The sequence below is a fragment of the Trachurus japonicus genome, chromosome 6, assembly GCF_045865225.1.
Source record: "Trachurus japonicus isolate A0001 chromosome 6, Traja_1.0".
In the NCBI taxonomy this organism is placed as follows: Eukaryota; Metazoa; Chordata; class Actinopteri; order Carangiformes; family Carangidae; genus Trachurus; species Trachurus japonicus.
Window position 1 is genome coordinate 3,350,439 of NC_140912.1, and position 17,870 is coordinate 3,368,308.

Here is a 17,870-nt window from a genome sequence, read left to right on the forward strand (position 1 = left end):
AAGAGCTGCAATTACTGAATACATCTGTCATGGAGGATTTTGGTTTATTCACAAATCATAAAAATAAAAAAAAAATTTAAAAAAACTTAGAGTTGCAGTTTGGGTCCCAGGTTTCTTCGTACTAAGTTCACCATGTTAAACTGTTTAGTCCATCAAACTCAATCTCCACCAAACCTCTGTATTTACTGTCCATTTTGCACATGCTGTAAAAAAAATTGTTTGATTTAGTGTATGTTCAAAATTGAAAAAGTGGTTTGCCACACTCAGGAGCAGGACACGATCAGGGATGTAACTGGAAAAGCAATAAAGTATTTCCTTTTTCATATTTTAATGGGTTTTAAAAACAGAAAATGTAAAAAGAATTTATAACTGAATGTTTAATCCAATGAATACTTAAGAAGCCTTACCATTAAGGTTCAGTCTGCTTATTTGTCTCACAAATGATGCTTCTTTACATCGAATTTCATTCCCTTTTCATTACATACAGGCCTATGTAAAACATTTGCACCACATTTTGTATGTTAATGTCATTACCTGATTCACAGTGAAGGAGACTAGTCTACTGTGATTTTAAAAAGGCAGAAATAATTTCATTTATTGTATAAATTTCTTCTTGCCAGTTTGAATGATTTGTTGTTTTTTTCAAGACAAATAGCAATAATTCAGAGGCGAATCAGTTCTATCTTATTCAATTAATTCCTGTTATTGATTATTTAATAGCACCACAAATTATTAATCTCATCTAATTCCTTTAGAGTTACTGTAATAATCTTAACTTCCCTTCATCCCTCAGGAACCCTGGGCCAGTGATCTGAACCAGGTCAGAGAGCTGATGACCACCTTTATTGACGACACCATGAGAAAAACCAATGACCCCGAGTTCACTGTCAGCGAGGTACACTGCTCTGAGCCTGTGTGTGACAGAGTATTCAAAGACTTAACAAACTGTGTGTAGGAAGGGGCCTGTGCATATTCTCATTTGTCCAGGTCATAGTATCTCAAAGGAATTTTAAATCGAAAGCAACTGGACTTGGTTATCAAGCTTTCGATTTAAAATTCCTTTGAGATGTGTGTAGGAAGAACTTTCAGTCTGAGTGTCAGTTACACTGACTCCGACAGGAAACTGCAGGTTCAATAGTTAATTTGGATGAATGCAGCTCAGTTCAATGTATCACAGCAGTGATTGTGTTAACCCACCTCTCATGTCCTCTAGTTCCTCAGTTTCCTGTTCTCCAAGGAGAACTCTGTGTGGGATGAGAAGTTCTCAGAGATCAGCAACCTGGACATGAACAATCCTCTGTCTCATTACTGGATCAGCTCCTCACACAACACGTCAGTACGGCTTCACTCATCCACACACACTCAATAATGGTTCAAATCATGATTTAATACAACTGCAGTTCAGCTGTCATTCATTCATTCATTCATTCATTCATTCATTCATTCATTCATTCATTCATTTATTTATGCATATCAACAGCTTTTGGGTGATTATGCTTCAAATGTACACATTGATGGTTAGAGACACAATTGTGAAATACATAGATAATACATTTACTGTACAACACACTGATTGATGACCCATTATTCTTGTAGTTTATTAAGAGGACTCTCTGCCAATTTTATAAAGTTGGTTTATTCATTATGAGAAATATTACTCATCCTTTTGAAACCACTTAGAACATTTTTTTTGTGCAGCCGTGGAACCAGTTTGTCTCATCTGAGTCAATAACTCAGATGATGTGGCATTTAACAAACAAGAATAGTCTAATTATAAGATGATTAGACCATTTAGATTTTTTTTTTAAAGTATATTTTTGGGGCTTTTATTGCCTTTAATCGATAGTGCAGTCAAGAGAGACAGGAAATGGGGAGGCAGAGAGTAGGGGAATGACACGCAGGAAAGGGCCGTCCGACGCGGGACTCGAACCGGGGCCGCCTGCACTGAGGACTGAGCCTCAACATGGGGCGGCAGCTCTACCCAGTGAGCTAAACGCCGCCCCACCATTTAGATTTTTTAGATATTTTCTGCTGCTTTGATTTCACCTTTTGTTTTTTGAAGACTATCCTGCTGTTGATAACACAATGGTTCATTGATCATCTGAACATTTAGATCTGAAGTATCTCATTGAGAGTATTTCTGACATTTTCCAGAGCACCCTCCTCTAAGACATTTGGATATGTGAATATCTTCATCAAGAACATTTTCTATTTTAGTAAAACACTTGCGAATACAACTTTATGGATCGCAACATAAAATCTAGACAATAAGTTTTAACTTAGGGAAACTCAAAAGTTGTATTCATTCCATACATATAACGGTCTCTTAATTAGTAGTTAAATATGTGTAGAACTTTCTCTTAATATTCTTCCAATTGAACAGGCAAACCAGACCAGAAACAGGGTTTTAATTCTGTGAAATGCCTATATCCCACCACGCCTCCTGTTCTGTGTTTCCACAGTTACCTGACAGGTGATCAGCTTCGCAGTGAGTCGTCTACAGAGGCTTATGTGCGCTGTCTCCGTCTGGGATGCCGTTGCATAGAACGTCAGTATAAAACACTCCACTTGGATGGATGTTTATTGTCATTTATTTTCTGGGGAATGGTTGAGGTTTGTTTTATTTCTCTGATTAACAACCGTTGTTTGTAGTTCAATGATTGGTCTACATATGCGGTGGAAATTGTATTCCTATGTTGCTTTGTGCGTCATGCATTATGTGCATTGTGTGTGTGGTGTTTAATCTTATCCAGTGGACTGCTGGGAAGGGCCTGGAGAGCCAATCATCTACCACGGCTGGACCAGGACCACCAAGATCAAGTTTGAGGATGTGGTCAAAGCCATAAACGAGCATGCATTCGTAACCTCAGAGTAAGACTTGATATTGGATAACTGTGGGTAACAGTGTGTAACTAAGCAGCATATCAGAATGCATGTGTGTGAATCACATACACATACTTGAATGATTTTTATTTTTTTTTTGCTTTATATTCAAGTGAAAACTCCTCATAAAAACTGAAAAGTTAGAATTTTAATCGCTGTATCAAGTCCTAATTAGTCCTATTTTTTTAAAATCTGCCTGTTCACATGGAAGTCTCACAGTGACGAGTTTCTCAAACTCATCTTGACACACACTCTTCTCTCTCAGCTTTCCGGTGATTCTGTCCATAGAGGAGCACTGTCCGCTGGAACAGCAGCGTCAGATGGCTCGCATCTTCAAAGACGTATTTGGAAACAAGCTGCTGACTGAACCTGTGGAGCAGATGGCTGAGCAACTGCCCTCACCTACACAGCTGAAGGGCAAGATCATACTCAAGGTACTCTCTCTCTCTCTGTGGTGGAAATGGTATATGAATAACAAAGTGTCTTGGTTTGCTGTGGGTAGTGTTGGTTGTGACTGCTCTCCTCTCTTTGTACAGCACAAGAAGCTGAGTGTGGAGGGAGGGGGGAGCAGCAAAGACCTGAGGAAGGGGCAGAAACAGGGAGACCTGGAGATCTGGGACCCTGTGGACAAGGTACTGTACTGTCAGAGGAGTCAGGGACCAGCACTAAGTAAAGGGGCTACATTGTATTTCCTAACATAAGGTTGATGAAAATAAAAATACCTGGTAACACTTTACTTGAATAGGTATTCATAAGATTGACATAAAACTGTCATAACCATGACATAACAGCTGTCATAAACACCAAGGAATACTTATGACAGCTGTCGTTAAGTGTCATTCGGTAAGTTATGTCACTTTTGATGCAAAGTTGACATTGTTTGAGATGTTTTTGTTCTGACAACTTGACATAATTTTTAAAGTTTGGCAATTAGGTCTGCTATGACAGTTTAAATTGTCTTTATGTCAAGTTGTCATAACAAGGACATCTCAAACAATGTCAACTTTGCATTAAAAGTGACATAACTTACTGAATGACACTTAACGACAGCTGTCATAAGTATTCATTGATGTTTATGACAGCTGTTATGTCAATCTTATGAATACCTATTCAAGTAAAGTGTTACCAAATACTCACAACAAGGTAAAAATTTACAATATAATCACAAAACCCGAAGTATGAAAGGCGTTCATTATGCAGACAGACAACCCAAATGAATGCCTGGCTTAGACCTTGCTGGGAAGTGATGAGTTGATTCATGTTATGAATACATGAAGTCTCACTGGTCTGCACCTGATTTGTGTTTCATGACACATTTATAAATGGGAGTCATTGTAGCTATAGGAGCAGCATTAGTAGCTTTAGCCCTCTGCTGTTGTTAAAGGGTATCATCGCTACATGCTACATGACATTGTGAGTTTTATATTTCCTATAAATAAATCGAACATTTTGTTGGGATTTACTCATGGATGCAGAGAAATAACTTCTATTAAAATGTCTAAATTAAATCTGCTGTTTGGTTTTACACTCTACAACGTTTCTCTGTCTCAGCGGTGGAACAAGCATTACTGCGTACTCCGTGATGACAAGCTGTACTACGCAGAGGAAGATGAGGAGCAGGAGGAAGATCCCAGGAAGGTAAAGGATTGGAAAATTTTGTTTTTTGTTTTGTTGTGAGGTCACAATTAATCAGCCTGAAGTGGTTCAATAAAAAAGTCAATAAAAGAGTGTGTTTTATACTTGATCTTAAATTTAAAAGTAAAACCAACATTTGTACTGGAATATGCACTTTAATTCTCTTTTCTCTTCAAGTGGGTTTGATAAAATTGATAAAAAAAAGTTAAAAAAATTGGAATCAAAGTCAAGGTATCAGAATCAAATATTTTTGATAAATGAAAAGAACAATTCTGATAATGACCTACTGGGAAATGTTTTTCACATTGCTGTATGTATACTATGTATTGTCCTGAAGCAAATACATGTGTTGTTGTTCTCTCTCTCAGTACCAGGAGCTGCACACCATGGAGCCGTGGTTTCATGGCCGGATGAGGGAGGGCAGGCTGATGGCTGAGCGACTCATCTATGACTACTGCGCAGAGACTGGGGGAAGAGATGGCACCTTCTTGATCCGAGAGAGTGACACCTATGTAACAGACTACACCCTCTCCTTCTGGTACAGCATCCCATTTCTTGATGGCCAAAAACTGAAAGACTGAAGCTTCTGTGTATGTACAGTCCCAGGTGGGGTTGCCTCTTCCTAAGAATGTGGCCGATAAAAGTGTGGCTGGACCTAAGGCTCCTCTTCAAATGAGATTCACTACAGTGTCACATATTTATCATTTTCTCTCCAAAATAGGCTTTATGCACAGCTCCACTACTTCCTGAACTTTAGCCAGCTCCTTTATTTCCTGTCTTACATTATTGGATAAACTGATTAATCCATTGTTGTGAGGTCATACTAAATTCTTTATTAGTTTATTAGTTGTTGTTTTTTACACTGGGCGGCGGTTCTCAGTGTATCAGATCAAACCTGATTAAGGATATAAGTAAACTCATTATTCTACCACTCTGAGCTCGGACCTCCGGACCAAAACAGCTGTTTCCTCCTGGGAGAGGTTCGGCCTCTGGCGTCGCTGTCTCCTCTGTCCATGTCAAAGTATAAAATGACAACTCATTTGATTGGTGAAGATCTGAATCGGCTGTGTTAATCCCACTTCACGCCTTTCTCTCCTCCTCCTGTCTCCCTCCCGCCCTGTCTCCTCCCTCTTTGCCGTTTGCGCCGGTAGGAGGGACGAGGCAAGTGCCTGCACTGGCCTGCACCGGACTGCGCCGTGCACCAAACTTGCAAAATGCGCCTGGACACACCACGTTGGTGCGGCAAAACTGTGCTGTGCCTAGACTGCGCCTCGTCTACAAAACTAGGGCCCTGAGTAGGGGTGGGAGAAAAAATCGATTCACATAAATAGCGCGATATCTTTTTTAATATTGTGCAATGTGCATTTGTTAGCCTTTTTTACATACAGAGAGTACAGGTTTTGAAAAGGGTTTAAGTTCACTTTATAATGGAGTATGTTAATTTATAGGCTCCTACAGTATTTATGTGCAGATAAATGTTAAAAATGCTAAAGACTAAAAATCGAGAGAATCTGCAATATCGTAGAATCACAATTTAAATCGAATCGCCATCCAAAAAATCGTAGAAGAATCGAATCGGGAGAAAAGCATATCGTCCCAGCCCTAGCCTTGAGTGTCAAAACCATTGATGAGGACCTCTGTAACTTTGTGATGTCATAACAAAACACTCACCATACTTAGCCACACCCCAAACCCTTCCCATCTGGACCCATCATCCACCACTTGCAGGATGGTTTGGTTTCTCTCTCTTCTGATTGGCTGACCCTGACCTGTTCTTACTAGAGCTCCAGACAGTCTTCTTTTAGATCAACACACAGGAAAATATGGACTTTAAGGCGCTATGTAACAGCTCTGTAACAGCCTTTGTAGACATAACTATGTGTTATCATTGAAAATATTTACTAAGATCAGTTATTTCTGAAATGTTTTTATCTCTAACCTGATCTTAAACCAACACTAAGTAACTTTTCAACCTTCATAAAATATTTTCATAACTTTTGTGATGATACATCGACTTACAACAAGTTGAATGACACCTCTGTCGTGGTCTGAGGGGGTCTGTATCTCTTTCTCTGGCACTAAGCAGCTTTGAGGAGCATGGTAGGAACCCTGCTCTCACTTTACTTTCACTTTCACTTTTGCGAGTCACAACAAGGAGGGAACAGGCAAAACGGCACTTTAGCAATGGATTATGTTTGTGTTTTCACTTTGAAATGATCCACTGGAAACAGAAACTTAGTTTTGATGTCTTCTGTTAATTTTAATGCAGGATATTTACAGGTCTTCACGCTAGTGTTCATGGGAAATGGAGTCTTCCTTCAGGCAAAACACTACCGCTTTGGTCCACAGGCGCCGCCAAACTCAACCAAAACTGAAAGTTCTTTAGTACTGCTTTAAACATAGACACAGAGAGGAAACACAGTTGGAGTCCTTTCCCGTCCTGTTTTTAGATTCTAAAAGTTTCATATTTTTGATTATTTATGTACTGTGTGCGTAAACACACCTTGTGCACATATTTCAGGCGCAGTGGGAGAGCCCAGCACTGTCGTATTCGCTCTGGCTCAGAGGGAGGACATACTTACTACTACCTGACACCAAACCTGCACTTTCCCAGCGTGTATGCCCTGATCCAGCACTACAGAGAAAACCCGCTGCGCTGCCAAGACTTCGACCTGCGCCTCACTGACCTTGTGCCACAGCCCAACCCACATCTACAAGAAGGGTTTGTCTCATATCAACTTGATATAATCGTATATAAGTCATAGTGTAATGTAACCTAGTGAGTTAGTAAGTCTGGTAGATAAAGGATCTTATTAAGATACATTAAGGGGAAAAAAACACTTCTATTGTCTGAAGATGTCCAGAAACGGCTGTTGGAGTTTGTCTGTTCCACATTATTTTGTGTTTTTGGCAACAATACAAAGCTTGCAAGGGATATTGCAGTCTATGGTAGCAGTGAATGTACTTTAAGCACCATCTGTGGGACTAGAGTTAGCACAACTCTTCACCCACTACTGTGGCTCTGTCCCTCACCGTCACCTCCTCCTGCTGACCTCATCAATAAGTCGGCTGGGGATGAAATGGGGGAAGATGATAAAAATGGTGAAAGGTTTTTGGAGCATCTGCTATGTTCGGGAACTGAAAGATGCAGGCTTAAGCTGAAGATCCCCAGAGTGAGCGCAGTCACAGTGTCAGCCTTATCAAATGTTTGGAAGTGTTTTACAGGAAGAGAAAATACATTGATTTTGATGTAAAATTGCTCAGATAATATAGAGGATACAGGAGTAAAGCTGGGAAAATATATGTTTTACATGATGCCTGCCTGTTATTGCAGAAACAAAGCTCTTTGATTAACAAAGTGTCATGATATTGACATTGTTCAGTGACATAATCTTCACAAATGAACACAACTGCTCTTGATGCCTCAGTACAATCAGCGGGAATGAACAGCTTAGCCCATAAACCAACGACTCCACGGTCACATGACTTCACTGTCAGCACCACAGTTTCCTCCTTTCCTTCCACAAAGTTTGCAACAGTTTGTAAAGTGCTGGTATGAACATAGCAAGGCTGTGAAGGCGACTGCTGCGTGCATCGCTTTTCATGTTGTTGTTTAACGTCCCTGACGACTTCTGTGGTCTCATTTGAATTCAGAACAAGGCTATTTACTGACATTTTGTCAGTAAATAGCAAACATGAACATGTCCTGAGTTTGTGTAATTAAACCAAAACCTCTTGACTTTGGGACAAAGGAAGTGGAAGAGTAAAGAAAAAATCTTAGGTTAACACTTTATTTTAAGGGGTCCTTGTTCCTGTGTATCTACCTAATTAATTACAGTGTAATTACCTATGTAACCGTATGTAATAACATGTACTTACATTGTAAATACATAGTGTATTTTGGTGTACTTACAGGTCCTTGTTACACTTGTAATAAGAAATGCCAAAGTGGCCTCTCTCTTTGCACAAGCATTTCTTATTTTAAGTGTAACAAGGACCTGTAAGTACACCAAAATACACTATGTAATTACAATGTAAGTACATGTTATTACATACGGTTACATAGGTAATTACACTGTAATTAATTAGGTAGATACACAGGAACAAGGACCCCTTAAAATAAAGTGTTACCAAATCTTATGTCCTGTCATGGGATTATTCCTGCAGCAAATCATTCCACACATTTCTCTTCCTTGTCAGTCACTGGCACACAATTACCCACAATGCAAATCAACAGATGTCACATTGTTTTACAATTCAGCATGTTATGCTACAGCTGCTAATGGATCCTCAAAACACAGGTTTTAATCAGAGATGAGGAGATGTGATGAGATCCCTTCTTTCCTACTCCACACAGACAGATTATTGTTTATTTTAACTTGTATTAACTTGTAGTCCTCAGTGCCAAGCAACACTGTCTCAAGTGACAACGTTTAAAAAACTGCTGCTATTATTTAAATATCATAGCCAGCGAGGCTATGAATGTGGCAGTCATCATTCTCTACAGGACATACAGAGTGTAGATATGAATCTTCTTATCTCACCTCTTGCCTCACTGCCAGTAGCAGCTCAGGCCCAGAGGACCAGACACAGACACACAAAGTCAGGCTGATGCAAAGAAGTTGGTTGAAAAGAGGCTTCCAGGCAGACGAGAGGGCAAACAGGAAACAAGTCACTGAATGTGAGAACAAAAAACTGACAATCCAACTACAAGCTGTTGGTAATGTCAGGTTTACATACTGGCTGGGGTTGCTGGGGAAACTGGGAACAGGTGAGGATCAGAGAATGGCAGGTGTCGCGAGGTGGAGGGAAAAATTGTATATAAGTATATACATATACTGTACTTGTTTTCCTCATCACTCTGAACAACACCCAAGCCCTGACAAAGTTCAAAGGTTAAGTGATATTTATAGTGATACTGTAGAATCTAGTCCAGTAGAGAAAGTTTAGTCTTTGACTGTTACTTTGGATTCATGTCTCACACTTCCCCCCCCACACTCTTCAACCACGCATGCAGGGCTTCTATTTTTCACTTTTCACTTTCACCTAAACACCTACAGACACACAGTAACTTTTTCCTTTCAACTGTCTTCAGTTGCTTTTGAAATCATTTAGCAGTGTATGGAGCAAAACAGCTCCTGTATTAAAGGGATAGTAGCATTTTTTAAAAATGGGGTTGTATGATCTACAAATAGCCCCTAAGTACTTTAATTGCAGTAGAAGACTCTCTGCACTCCTCCTGTTAGCAACGCCAGCCCATAGTACAACATACATTGTTGTGAATGGACCCAAAGAAACGGCCTATTTTCGCGGCCTAAAAGAGGTTTTACCTGGAAAAAAAAAACACAGTTCCATTGTTCGCTATAATATAATTTTTTCCAGCCCCTCAAAGTGCAGGAAAAACACAGTTTTTATTTGGACCTAACCAACTGATCGGCGGGCGCTAAACCTGGGCGGAGGGATACGTGAGTTGGTTAGGTCCAAATAAAAACTGTGTTTTTCCTGCACTTGAAGGGCTGGAAAAAATTAGATTATAGCGAACAATGGAATTGTGTTTTTTTTTTTCAGGTAAAACCTCTTTTAGGCCGCGAAAATAGGCCGTTTCACAACACTGTATGTTGTAAATCTCTGGGCAGGGCTATGGGCTGGCGTTGCTAACGGGAGGAGTGCAATTAAAGTACGTAGGGGCTATTTGTAGATCATACAACCCCACTTTAAAAAAAATGCTACTATCCCTTTAAAGCTCAGTTCTGTTATGTCACCTGACTCTCCACTGACATTTAACATACCAGCGTTGATAATCTTGGAGGAGATAACATCTCCTACAGACACAAACATGCATAATGTAACTCTTGTTGTGTGTGTGTGGTGCAGGTGGTTTTACAGCAACCTGAGCCGGGGTCAGGCAGAGGATTACCTGCTGAGGATTCCCAGAGATGGAGCTTTCCTCATCCGACAGAGAGAAGGAGAACCTGACTCATACGCCATCACATTCAGGTGCAGAGATGATTTTATGACTATTTTTCTGTCATGACTCTGTTTGTTTCTGTAATAATCAAGACATCTCTCTTCCAGGGGTGATGGTAAGGTGAAGCACTGTCGGATAGAGAAGGAGGGCAGCATGTACCTGCTGGGCACCACTACAGAGTTTGAGAGCCTGGTGGAGCTCGTCAACTACTTCAGGAAGAAGCCGCTGTATCGCAAGATCAAGCTACGTTATCCTGTCACCCCTGAGCTGGTTGACCGCTTCAGCACAGTGAGTCACAGTAGGAGAGACAAAGACCAAAAGAAACCTTAAAGGGACATTGTGTAACTTCTCCTGTTATCTATTCACGAAAATCGATTATTTGGTTCAAAAGTCTGTTTTTCATTAATCAGTAATCCCCCCCATCAACAAACTGAAGTGTTCCTTTCAGCTCTGAATTAGCTGTTCATATCATTCATATCTACATGGAGTGGGTAAGCTCGGTGCTGGCTGCCATGTGGTGTCGCCATGTTTTTACGTTCAGTGGCAGTGTGACGGTAGGAAACCACGGAAACTCAGCGGAGACACTGGAGCTGTTGGCTCAGGTCGAGGTGGCGTCTGTGAAAAGTCACCGCGGTAACGCAGTGAGGAGGAATGGAGCGTTACACTGATGCTGCATTCACCTGCAGTCGGGCAGACGGCCGTCGGTAACAAACCAGATGTCATTTTAGTCACAGAAGTCGCCATGACAACATTGTTTTTCCTCGTGCTGACGGACCACTTGTTTACATAGAGGCTTGTTTATGCCGTTACGTGCAGCGGCTGTCGTCCGTCTGCCGTCTGCCCAATTTCACATGAATGCAGCATGAAAAATACGATTGAGTTGCTTGCGATATACAACCACAACGCTAGATGGGAGGAATTCCTAGTGTACCTTTAAGAGAGAGAAGGAGAAAATTGAGACATGATAGAAACTTTTTTTTTCAAATGGCTGAAATATATTTAGTGACCAACAAGTCAGAACAAATGAATACAATCCACTGAATGTATTCCACTGAGGACGGTTCACTGTTTATCTAACAAAAACCAAGCTTTTATTTTTGTGGAGATGAGAAAAATGAGAAGTCGACGTGATAAGATGAACTGCGTTGATGTCACTTCCCTCTGATGACAGCCTGGCAAAGCAGTGATATTATCTCGTGTTTATCTCGGCCACTGTGGTCTGAAGTCATATGACATTTGCTTATGGGCCGTGCTGTGCATAGGATGGAGTTCAAGGGGAAAACAGACTACAAATCATATCAGCTACAATCAGCTAGAAAGAGAGGCGAGCTTGAGGCTGCGTTTTATACAAATGTTACATACAGATGGGATGAGGACTTGCAGGGAGCCATTATCCAGGCTATAATACTCAATATGGGCAGTGAGGGAAACAGAGATCCATGCTGGCAGGACACTGAGCCCCCCATCCCAATCTCCCTGACTTCATGTCATGCATTTCTACACTTTCCTCACTACTGTATGCAAATTGAGTGAAGAAGTAGACTGCTCAACAGGATACAGCACACCCTTCACTCCAGGTCACTATTCTCTGTGTGTATTTGTCTTAAACACAATTTTCCTTCTTGAATCTACAAAGTCTGATAAGATGAGGGCAAATCTTATGGCTAATTTGATTGGCCTGCTTTTCCCCCTGATGTCTGATGGGATTTCCTGTCCTGAATAAGCAGAACACAGAGGTTTTATGCTCAAGCAAATAGCTTTAAGGTACATAAATGAATACTTACACAGCATTAATGCAAGAACAAAATCGACTAGCCTAACATAAAATTGAATGACTGCAATCAAACATTTAACATTAGCCCACCATTTTCTTTCAAACACCTGGCAAGCGCATGTCACTATAACTCCACTGATTGGTTTGAAAAGGAGTGTCTTGTCTTGTCTTGTCTTGTATCTTGTAGTTGCCCAGCTATTAGCAGCTTCCTCAGAAAAGAGCTATTGAGAAGACGGAGGCATTCAGAGTTCAACTTGTAGCGCTGAAAACGCTGAGCTTGCATCTGGAATGATTTAACATGTTCAGTGACGAGAGACAGCTAACACAGGACACAACCAGACAAATTTACAAAAGAAAAATTGCACATCACATTACTATAACCGTAATAACTAGTCATTTTCATAACTCTGCACTGACAGGCAGCAGTGGGGGAAGCAGCCCTGTGCATACATGTTGAGTCGATGTTAGATAAAACTTTGACCTGCTGTGGCGGCACTAGAGGAAAAGAGGAATGTTCAAGGGCTTGCCAAATTCCGGAGGATTGATCCTCTGGGATATCAGCCTTAAATGTCATCCAAACCAACTGATGGAGTAACCACACCACTAGTCCGGCTGAAAATGTACATTTAAAATCATAAAAGCAGAAACTCTGTGATGTCTTCATAGCTGTACTTACATGTTGTAACCAGTAATATAGTCGTCGATCTTTAAATGAGTGGCTTTTTATTTTGTTCACTGGTTTGGCTCATCTTCTGGTATTTAAGGTAAATACCAGGTGGATGTATCTACTTGTAACTTTTGCTATAACTTAACCTAACAGTGAACTGTTGTTCCCAGGAGAAAGACTGTGCCTCTCTCTATGAGGTGAAGACATATGTGGAACCCAATGAGATTGAGCCCTCACTGGTCTGTATGCCATTGTATATCTTGGCCTGTCTATATACAGTTTCCTCAGATAAAGACATTCATGATCATGTGTGTTTGTCTCCTTTAGCCTCAAAGTACAGTCAAGGCTATATACAGCTACCAGGCTAAAAGGCCAGATGAGCTCAGCTTCAATAAAGGAGCTTTGATACACAATGTAACAAAGGGAAACAATGGATGGTGAGTACACACACACACACACACACACACACACTGGTATCTCCTTATCACATTTATCTTTATTTACATTAACACAGATACACACTAATATCACACAGACATCCACATTGACGTGTGTCCTACTTACTGCAGGTGGAAAGGTGACCATGGTGGAAAGTTACAACTGTTCTTCCCGTCGAACTATGTAGAGGAAGTTTCCAACAACAAACAACCTGACAACAGAGGACAGGTGAAACTCCGAGTTTAACTAGAACTTTATTTGACTTTAACCAGCATGGAAACTGACTGAAACAATGTTTGTGTTTGTAATGTGCATTGAAACAGGACATGGAAGATAATCCACTAGGTGAACTATGTAAGGGTGTCGTGGACATCTCCAAGTGCAACATACAAAACTGTGAGTGCAGATTATTTTTGTGTCTGTTACTACAGTAGTTAATCATATGAATATGTTGTTGTTGATCATAATGCAGCTGGGTGTTACCTAGACACATACTGTCAAATCTAAAGCCCTGCACTTTTCTAGATTAAGCTCTAAAATACAAGACTTGTTGCTTCTTCTTCCCTGTCATTTTCCGCCACATTGCTTCATTTCCTGACACCTCTACCACAATGCTGTATGTCTGTCAGTAAAACAGCACAAACCCACTGGAAGGAGCATTTGTCGCATCATCACTGTGCCTTAACTTGTGATTTTCCCTTTGAACCGGTATCTGAATTTCATGCACATGCACCAACAACCCTGTCAAAGCTTTGCTGCGCTTGTGGTCACAAACCTTTAAATTCTTTTATATCCCAGTATATGATCTATGCATCAACAGCTAAGCCCCTCTGCAGTGTACCTTTCATTTTTAACTGTACTGTTTGTCTCACACATCTGACCACTATGACCTGTGAGATGTGGGGAAATAAGTGCTGAATACAAAGCAATGTATATCTGGGCAGGCTTAAGCTTTCCAAATCAACAGGAATCATCATCATTCTGCTGTGCATACATACAGTAGGTAGCTGTTATACTGTGTGTCAGCTAGTGGTGGACTGTAGGTTCCCTGACAGAGAGATGGGGCTTTCCAGTGGCTTCTTTTCTTCATGACCTTGTCATTTCCCATGGCATTTAGGCCACACCTTACCCAAGTGAGGTTTTATATGGTTTCACCTCACTGTGCCTCTCCCCTCCCTCTTTGTTTTTAGTGAAGAACGGTAAAAATTGCAGGCCCCATGTGTTGACCCTGCAGGATAAGGAGCAGGACAGTCTGCAGTTCGATCTGGCAGCTGGTTCAGTGGAGGAGCTGTTTGAGTGGTACCAGGTGGCCTGGGACATCACTCAGAGAGAGATGAGCAAGCAGTACAACAGGGAACAAGAGGTTGGTATGTCACTGTGAATGACAAAATGTGTATTGGAGGGAGACACCTGAATAGCGGGAACTCACAGGGGACATCTGCACTGTGTTGTTACACAAGAACTCTGACGGTCTGGAAAATGAGGTTGTCTCATTGTCAGTCAGCTCACATTGTGGTTTTGCATACTGTTAGTCCATGTAACATTAGTTCAAAGCAACTCAAAGCTCAGCGTGTGACTGAAATAGACTACGCACTATACAACCACAAAAGACTGTTTCACTGGTGTTCTGTCGGCATCACTGAGCAAACAGGAAGTGGTTTTTTCGTCCAATGTCAGATGAGACAGCAGGTGGAAGTGGAGAAGAAGGCAGAAGTTGCCATGGAGATGTCGGACCTGGTGGTCTACTGTCAGCCGCGCAGCAAGGAGAAGGACCGCTTTGGTAAACACATGCACATACACATTCTCAACACAAAGACCTTTTCACACCTCCACAGTGGAAAAAGACTCAGACCACTGCAAGCTGCATGTGGGCCAGCTCCAGCCTGTCAATCAACGACTAATGTTCATTGTTTGATTAGAAATGAATTTCTGCTACATTAATTCCCATAAACTGCAAAGAAATTAAGAACATTTGTAAAAGTTTTATCTCACTGACACATTTTCACTGAAGCAAGAGGCTTTCTCACGCTGTCTCTCAGCACACACACACACACACACACACACACACACACACACACACACACACACACACACACACACACACACACACACAGAGCCTGCTCTTTGTGAGGAAGCTAAATGTTCAAAAGCTATGTATCACATATAGATGGGGACATGTACAGTTTTCCAGTACAAACACAAATAGAACATCATCAATTCAAACTTCAAAATAAAACACAACATGTCTAAAATACGAGACTTTAAATGTTTAACTTGTTGTCTTTTTCGGTTACAGTAATTAGCTGAATATAAACTGTGTAGCTGACGCACAGTGCACAAATGTCCAAACCCACAGAAAGTTGTAAAAACACATGCAGTAAATACAGTATAACAAACACCTGAATTAAGAAAGCCTAAGCTTAACTATCAAGTGATAAAGTGAACCTTAAAGTGTAAGCATAAATCTATATGGTATCACTTAACACTTCACGTGTGAGATAGTGAGATAGATAAACTATTAAAATTAAAATTACCAATACGCACATTACCATCGGAGCAACTAGAGTTCTGTTGAGTTGATGATACGAATGGCTCAACAGTGTTTCAACCCTTTATACTCCACGGTTGTCTATAAAGTTTGAATAATTTTGTTTTCAGAAACATTCCTCTTTTTATTCTTAATATAAAGGTTAATTGTGGTTCAATTCTCACAGTGATATGTTTGGAAGAGATTGATCAATAAAGTTTTGAGAAGATGTACATTTTGTCTATCAAGAAAAAATCACATTGTCACAGTTATTTCATGGGAGGAGGCAAAAAAATTTTTTTTCAAATTTTATGGGCAACTGTGTATTTGCAATCTATAACATTATTATCAACATATAAACATAAAAATGTTAACAACTAACAACCAGACACCAACATGCAGCTTAAAGCATGTGAAGCTTAGTCTAGTTGATTGGCCTGTTATGTCCTGTGTGTTGATCCAGCCTGAAAGCAGCTTGTTGTGAGCCTGACTCTTCTCTCTGCAGACGGTTACAGCTACAAAGAGATCCGCTCCTTCGTGGAGAACAAGACACCAGGAAAGAGCCGCACCAAGGACTTCCTGCAGTACAACCGCAAGGCCCTGAGTCGTATCTATCCAAAAGGCCAGCGTGTGGAGTCCTCCAACTACGACCCTTTTCCATTGTGGAGTGTTGGCTGCCACATGGTGGCTCTCAACTACCAGACTGCAGGTGCAGTAGTTTATCTGGACTAAGCTCCCAGACAATATGTAGCTTAGTTTAGTTCAGCATAGCTTAGTTACACAATGTGAAGAGCAAAAGGAACGAAAAAAATCCATTCTTTCTAGCGGCAAAGAACTTGACCAATGTCGGGGGGGGGGGGATCTTTCTCGTTGTCTTTCACAACGTGGACCATAGCTTTAATTTGGTTAAGAGTTATAATTTCAATGTTTTCCTTGGCTGATTTCTCTTTCACTATGTTGGAGTTCAGCTGCTCCATCTTTCACCTGCACTTCTCATACAAAGCTGCCGTCTGGTTGGGTCTTATGTCATTACTTCCTCATTGGTCATCAACCTAATTAGTGACAGCCAATGGCATGAGCGTGGTCTAACTGTGTACTGTATAGTTCACTGGAAACAAGTAAAACCTAATCAGGAATGTGGCCCGATTGATAAACACCTATTAAAGATCTTCCACGTAACATCATTGTGATGTTAATGATGGCCATGTTCTGTTCAAGTGTCTCAGTAGGCCATGGCCATGTGACAGTGAGCCAACATGGAGGCAAACTGTGTCTTTCTTACTGTCTCCAAATGTGGATCTGCAATAGCAATGTATGAACCTGGCAAATGGGATGGGAATAAGGGGCATGGCCAGTATGAAACTAAGCAGAGGTTCTTAAAATGAATGTGTGTGTGTGTGTGTGTGTGTGTGTGTGTGTCCACCTAGATAAATACACCCAGCTGAACAGTGCCCTCTTCAGTGTGAACGGACGGACAGGCTACGTGCTGCAGCCTGAGTTCATGCGCTCTGATACTTTCGACCCTCACCAGGAGAAGAGGGTCAAGTACAACATTGTAGTAAGGGTATGTCTACACACACACACACACACACACACACGCACGCACACACACACACACACACACACACACACACACACACACACACACACACACACACACTTTTCAAAAAAAAGAAGACATTTTTTCCAAAAACAAGAACCAAATAGAAACTACAATGAACAATGCAAAACCAACTAAAACTAAACTGAATTTCAGATAACATTAGCTTAGTTTTAGTTTTCTTAGAGATGGCTAAAGTTGCTGGAAGAAAACACCACAGTTTACAGTAATATGGGACTACTGCTACAACCCACAGGTAGATTAGAGTGAAGGTAACATGAAGACTGATGGGAACATTTATGGGATGCAACTAAAAGGGAAAAATCCCACAAATTTGGAAGTTCATCTTCAAAAAGCCTCACAGAGGCTTTCTTCTAA

At 40.8% G+C, this 17,870-nt stretch overlaps 1 protein-coding gene across 1 annotated transcript in view; it reads left to right on the forward strand.

Annotated features, from left to right (window-relative positions):
- plcg2 (phospholipase C, gamma 2) overlaps positions 1 to 17,870 on the forward strand; it is a 31,156-nt gene that overhangs the window by 9,143 nt on the left and 4,143 nt on the right. The window contains exons 10-28 of the mRNA XM_085778326.1: positions 794 to 895; positions 1,214 to 1,332; positions 2,463 to 2,548; positions 2,754 to 2,871; positions 3,149 to 3,317; positions 3,420 to 3,515; positions 4,435 to 4,521; positions 4,887 to 5,056; positions 7,040 to 7,240; positions 10,393 to 10,515; positions 10,594 to 10,774; positions 13,098 to 13,166; positions 13,255 to 13,364; positions 13,497 to 13,593; positions 13,689 to 13,761; positions 14,556 to 14,728; positions 15,043 to 15,145; positions 16,398 to 16,601; positions 17,320 to 17,456. Of these exons, the coding sequence (XP_085634452.1) occupies positions 794 to 895; positions 1,214 to 1,332; positions 2,463 to 2,548; positions 2,754 to 2,871; positions 3,149 to 3,317; positions 3,420 to 3,515; positions 4,435 to 4,521; positions 4,887 to 5,056; positions 7,040 to 7,240; positions 10,393 to 10,515; positions 10,594 to 10,774; positions 13,098 to 13,166; positions 13,255 to 13,364; positions 13,497 to 13,593; positions 13,689 to 13,761; positions 14,556 to 14,728; positions 15,043 to 15,145; positions 16,398 to 16,601; positions 17,320 to 17,456 (2,418 nt within the window). The remainder of the gene's footprint in view (positions 1 to 793; positions 896 to 1,213; positions 1,333 to 2,462; positions 2,549 to 2,753; positions 2,872 to 3,148; positions 3,318 to 3,419; positions 3,516 to 4,434; positions 4,522 to 4,886; positions 5,057 to 7,039; positions 7,241 to 10,392; positions 10,516 to 10,593; positions 10,775 to 13,097; positions 13,167 to 13,254; positions 13,365 to 13,496; positions 13,594 to 13,688; positions 13,762 to 14,555; positions 14,729 to 15,042; positions 15,146 to 16,397; positions 16,602 to 17,319; positions 17,457 to 17,870) is intronic.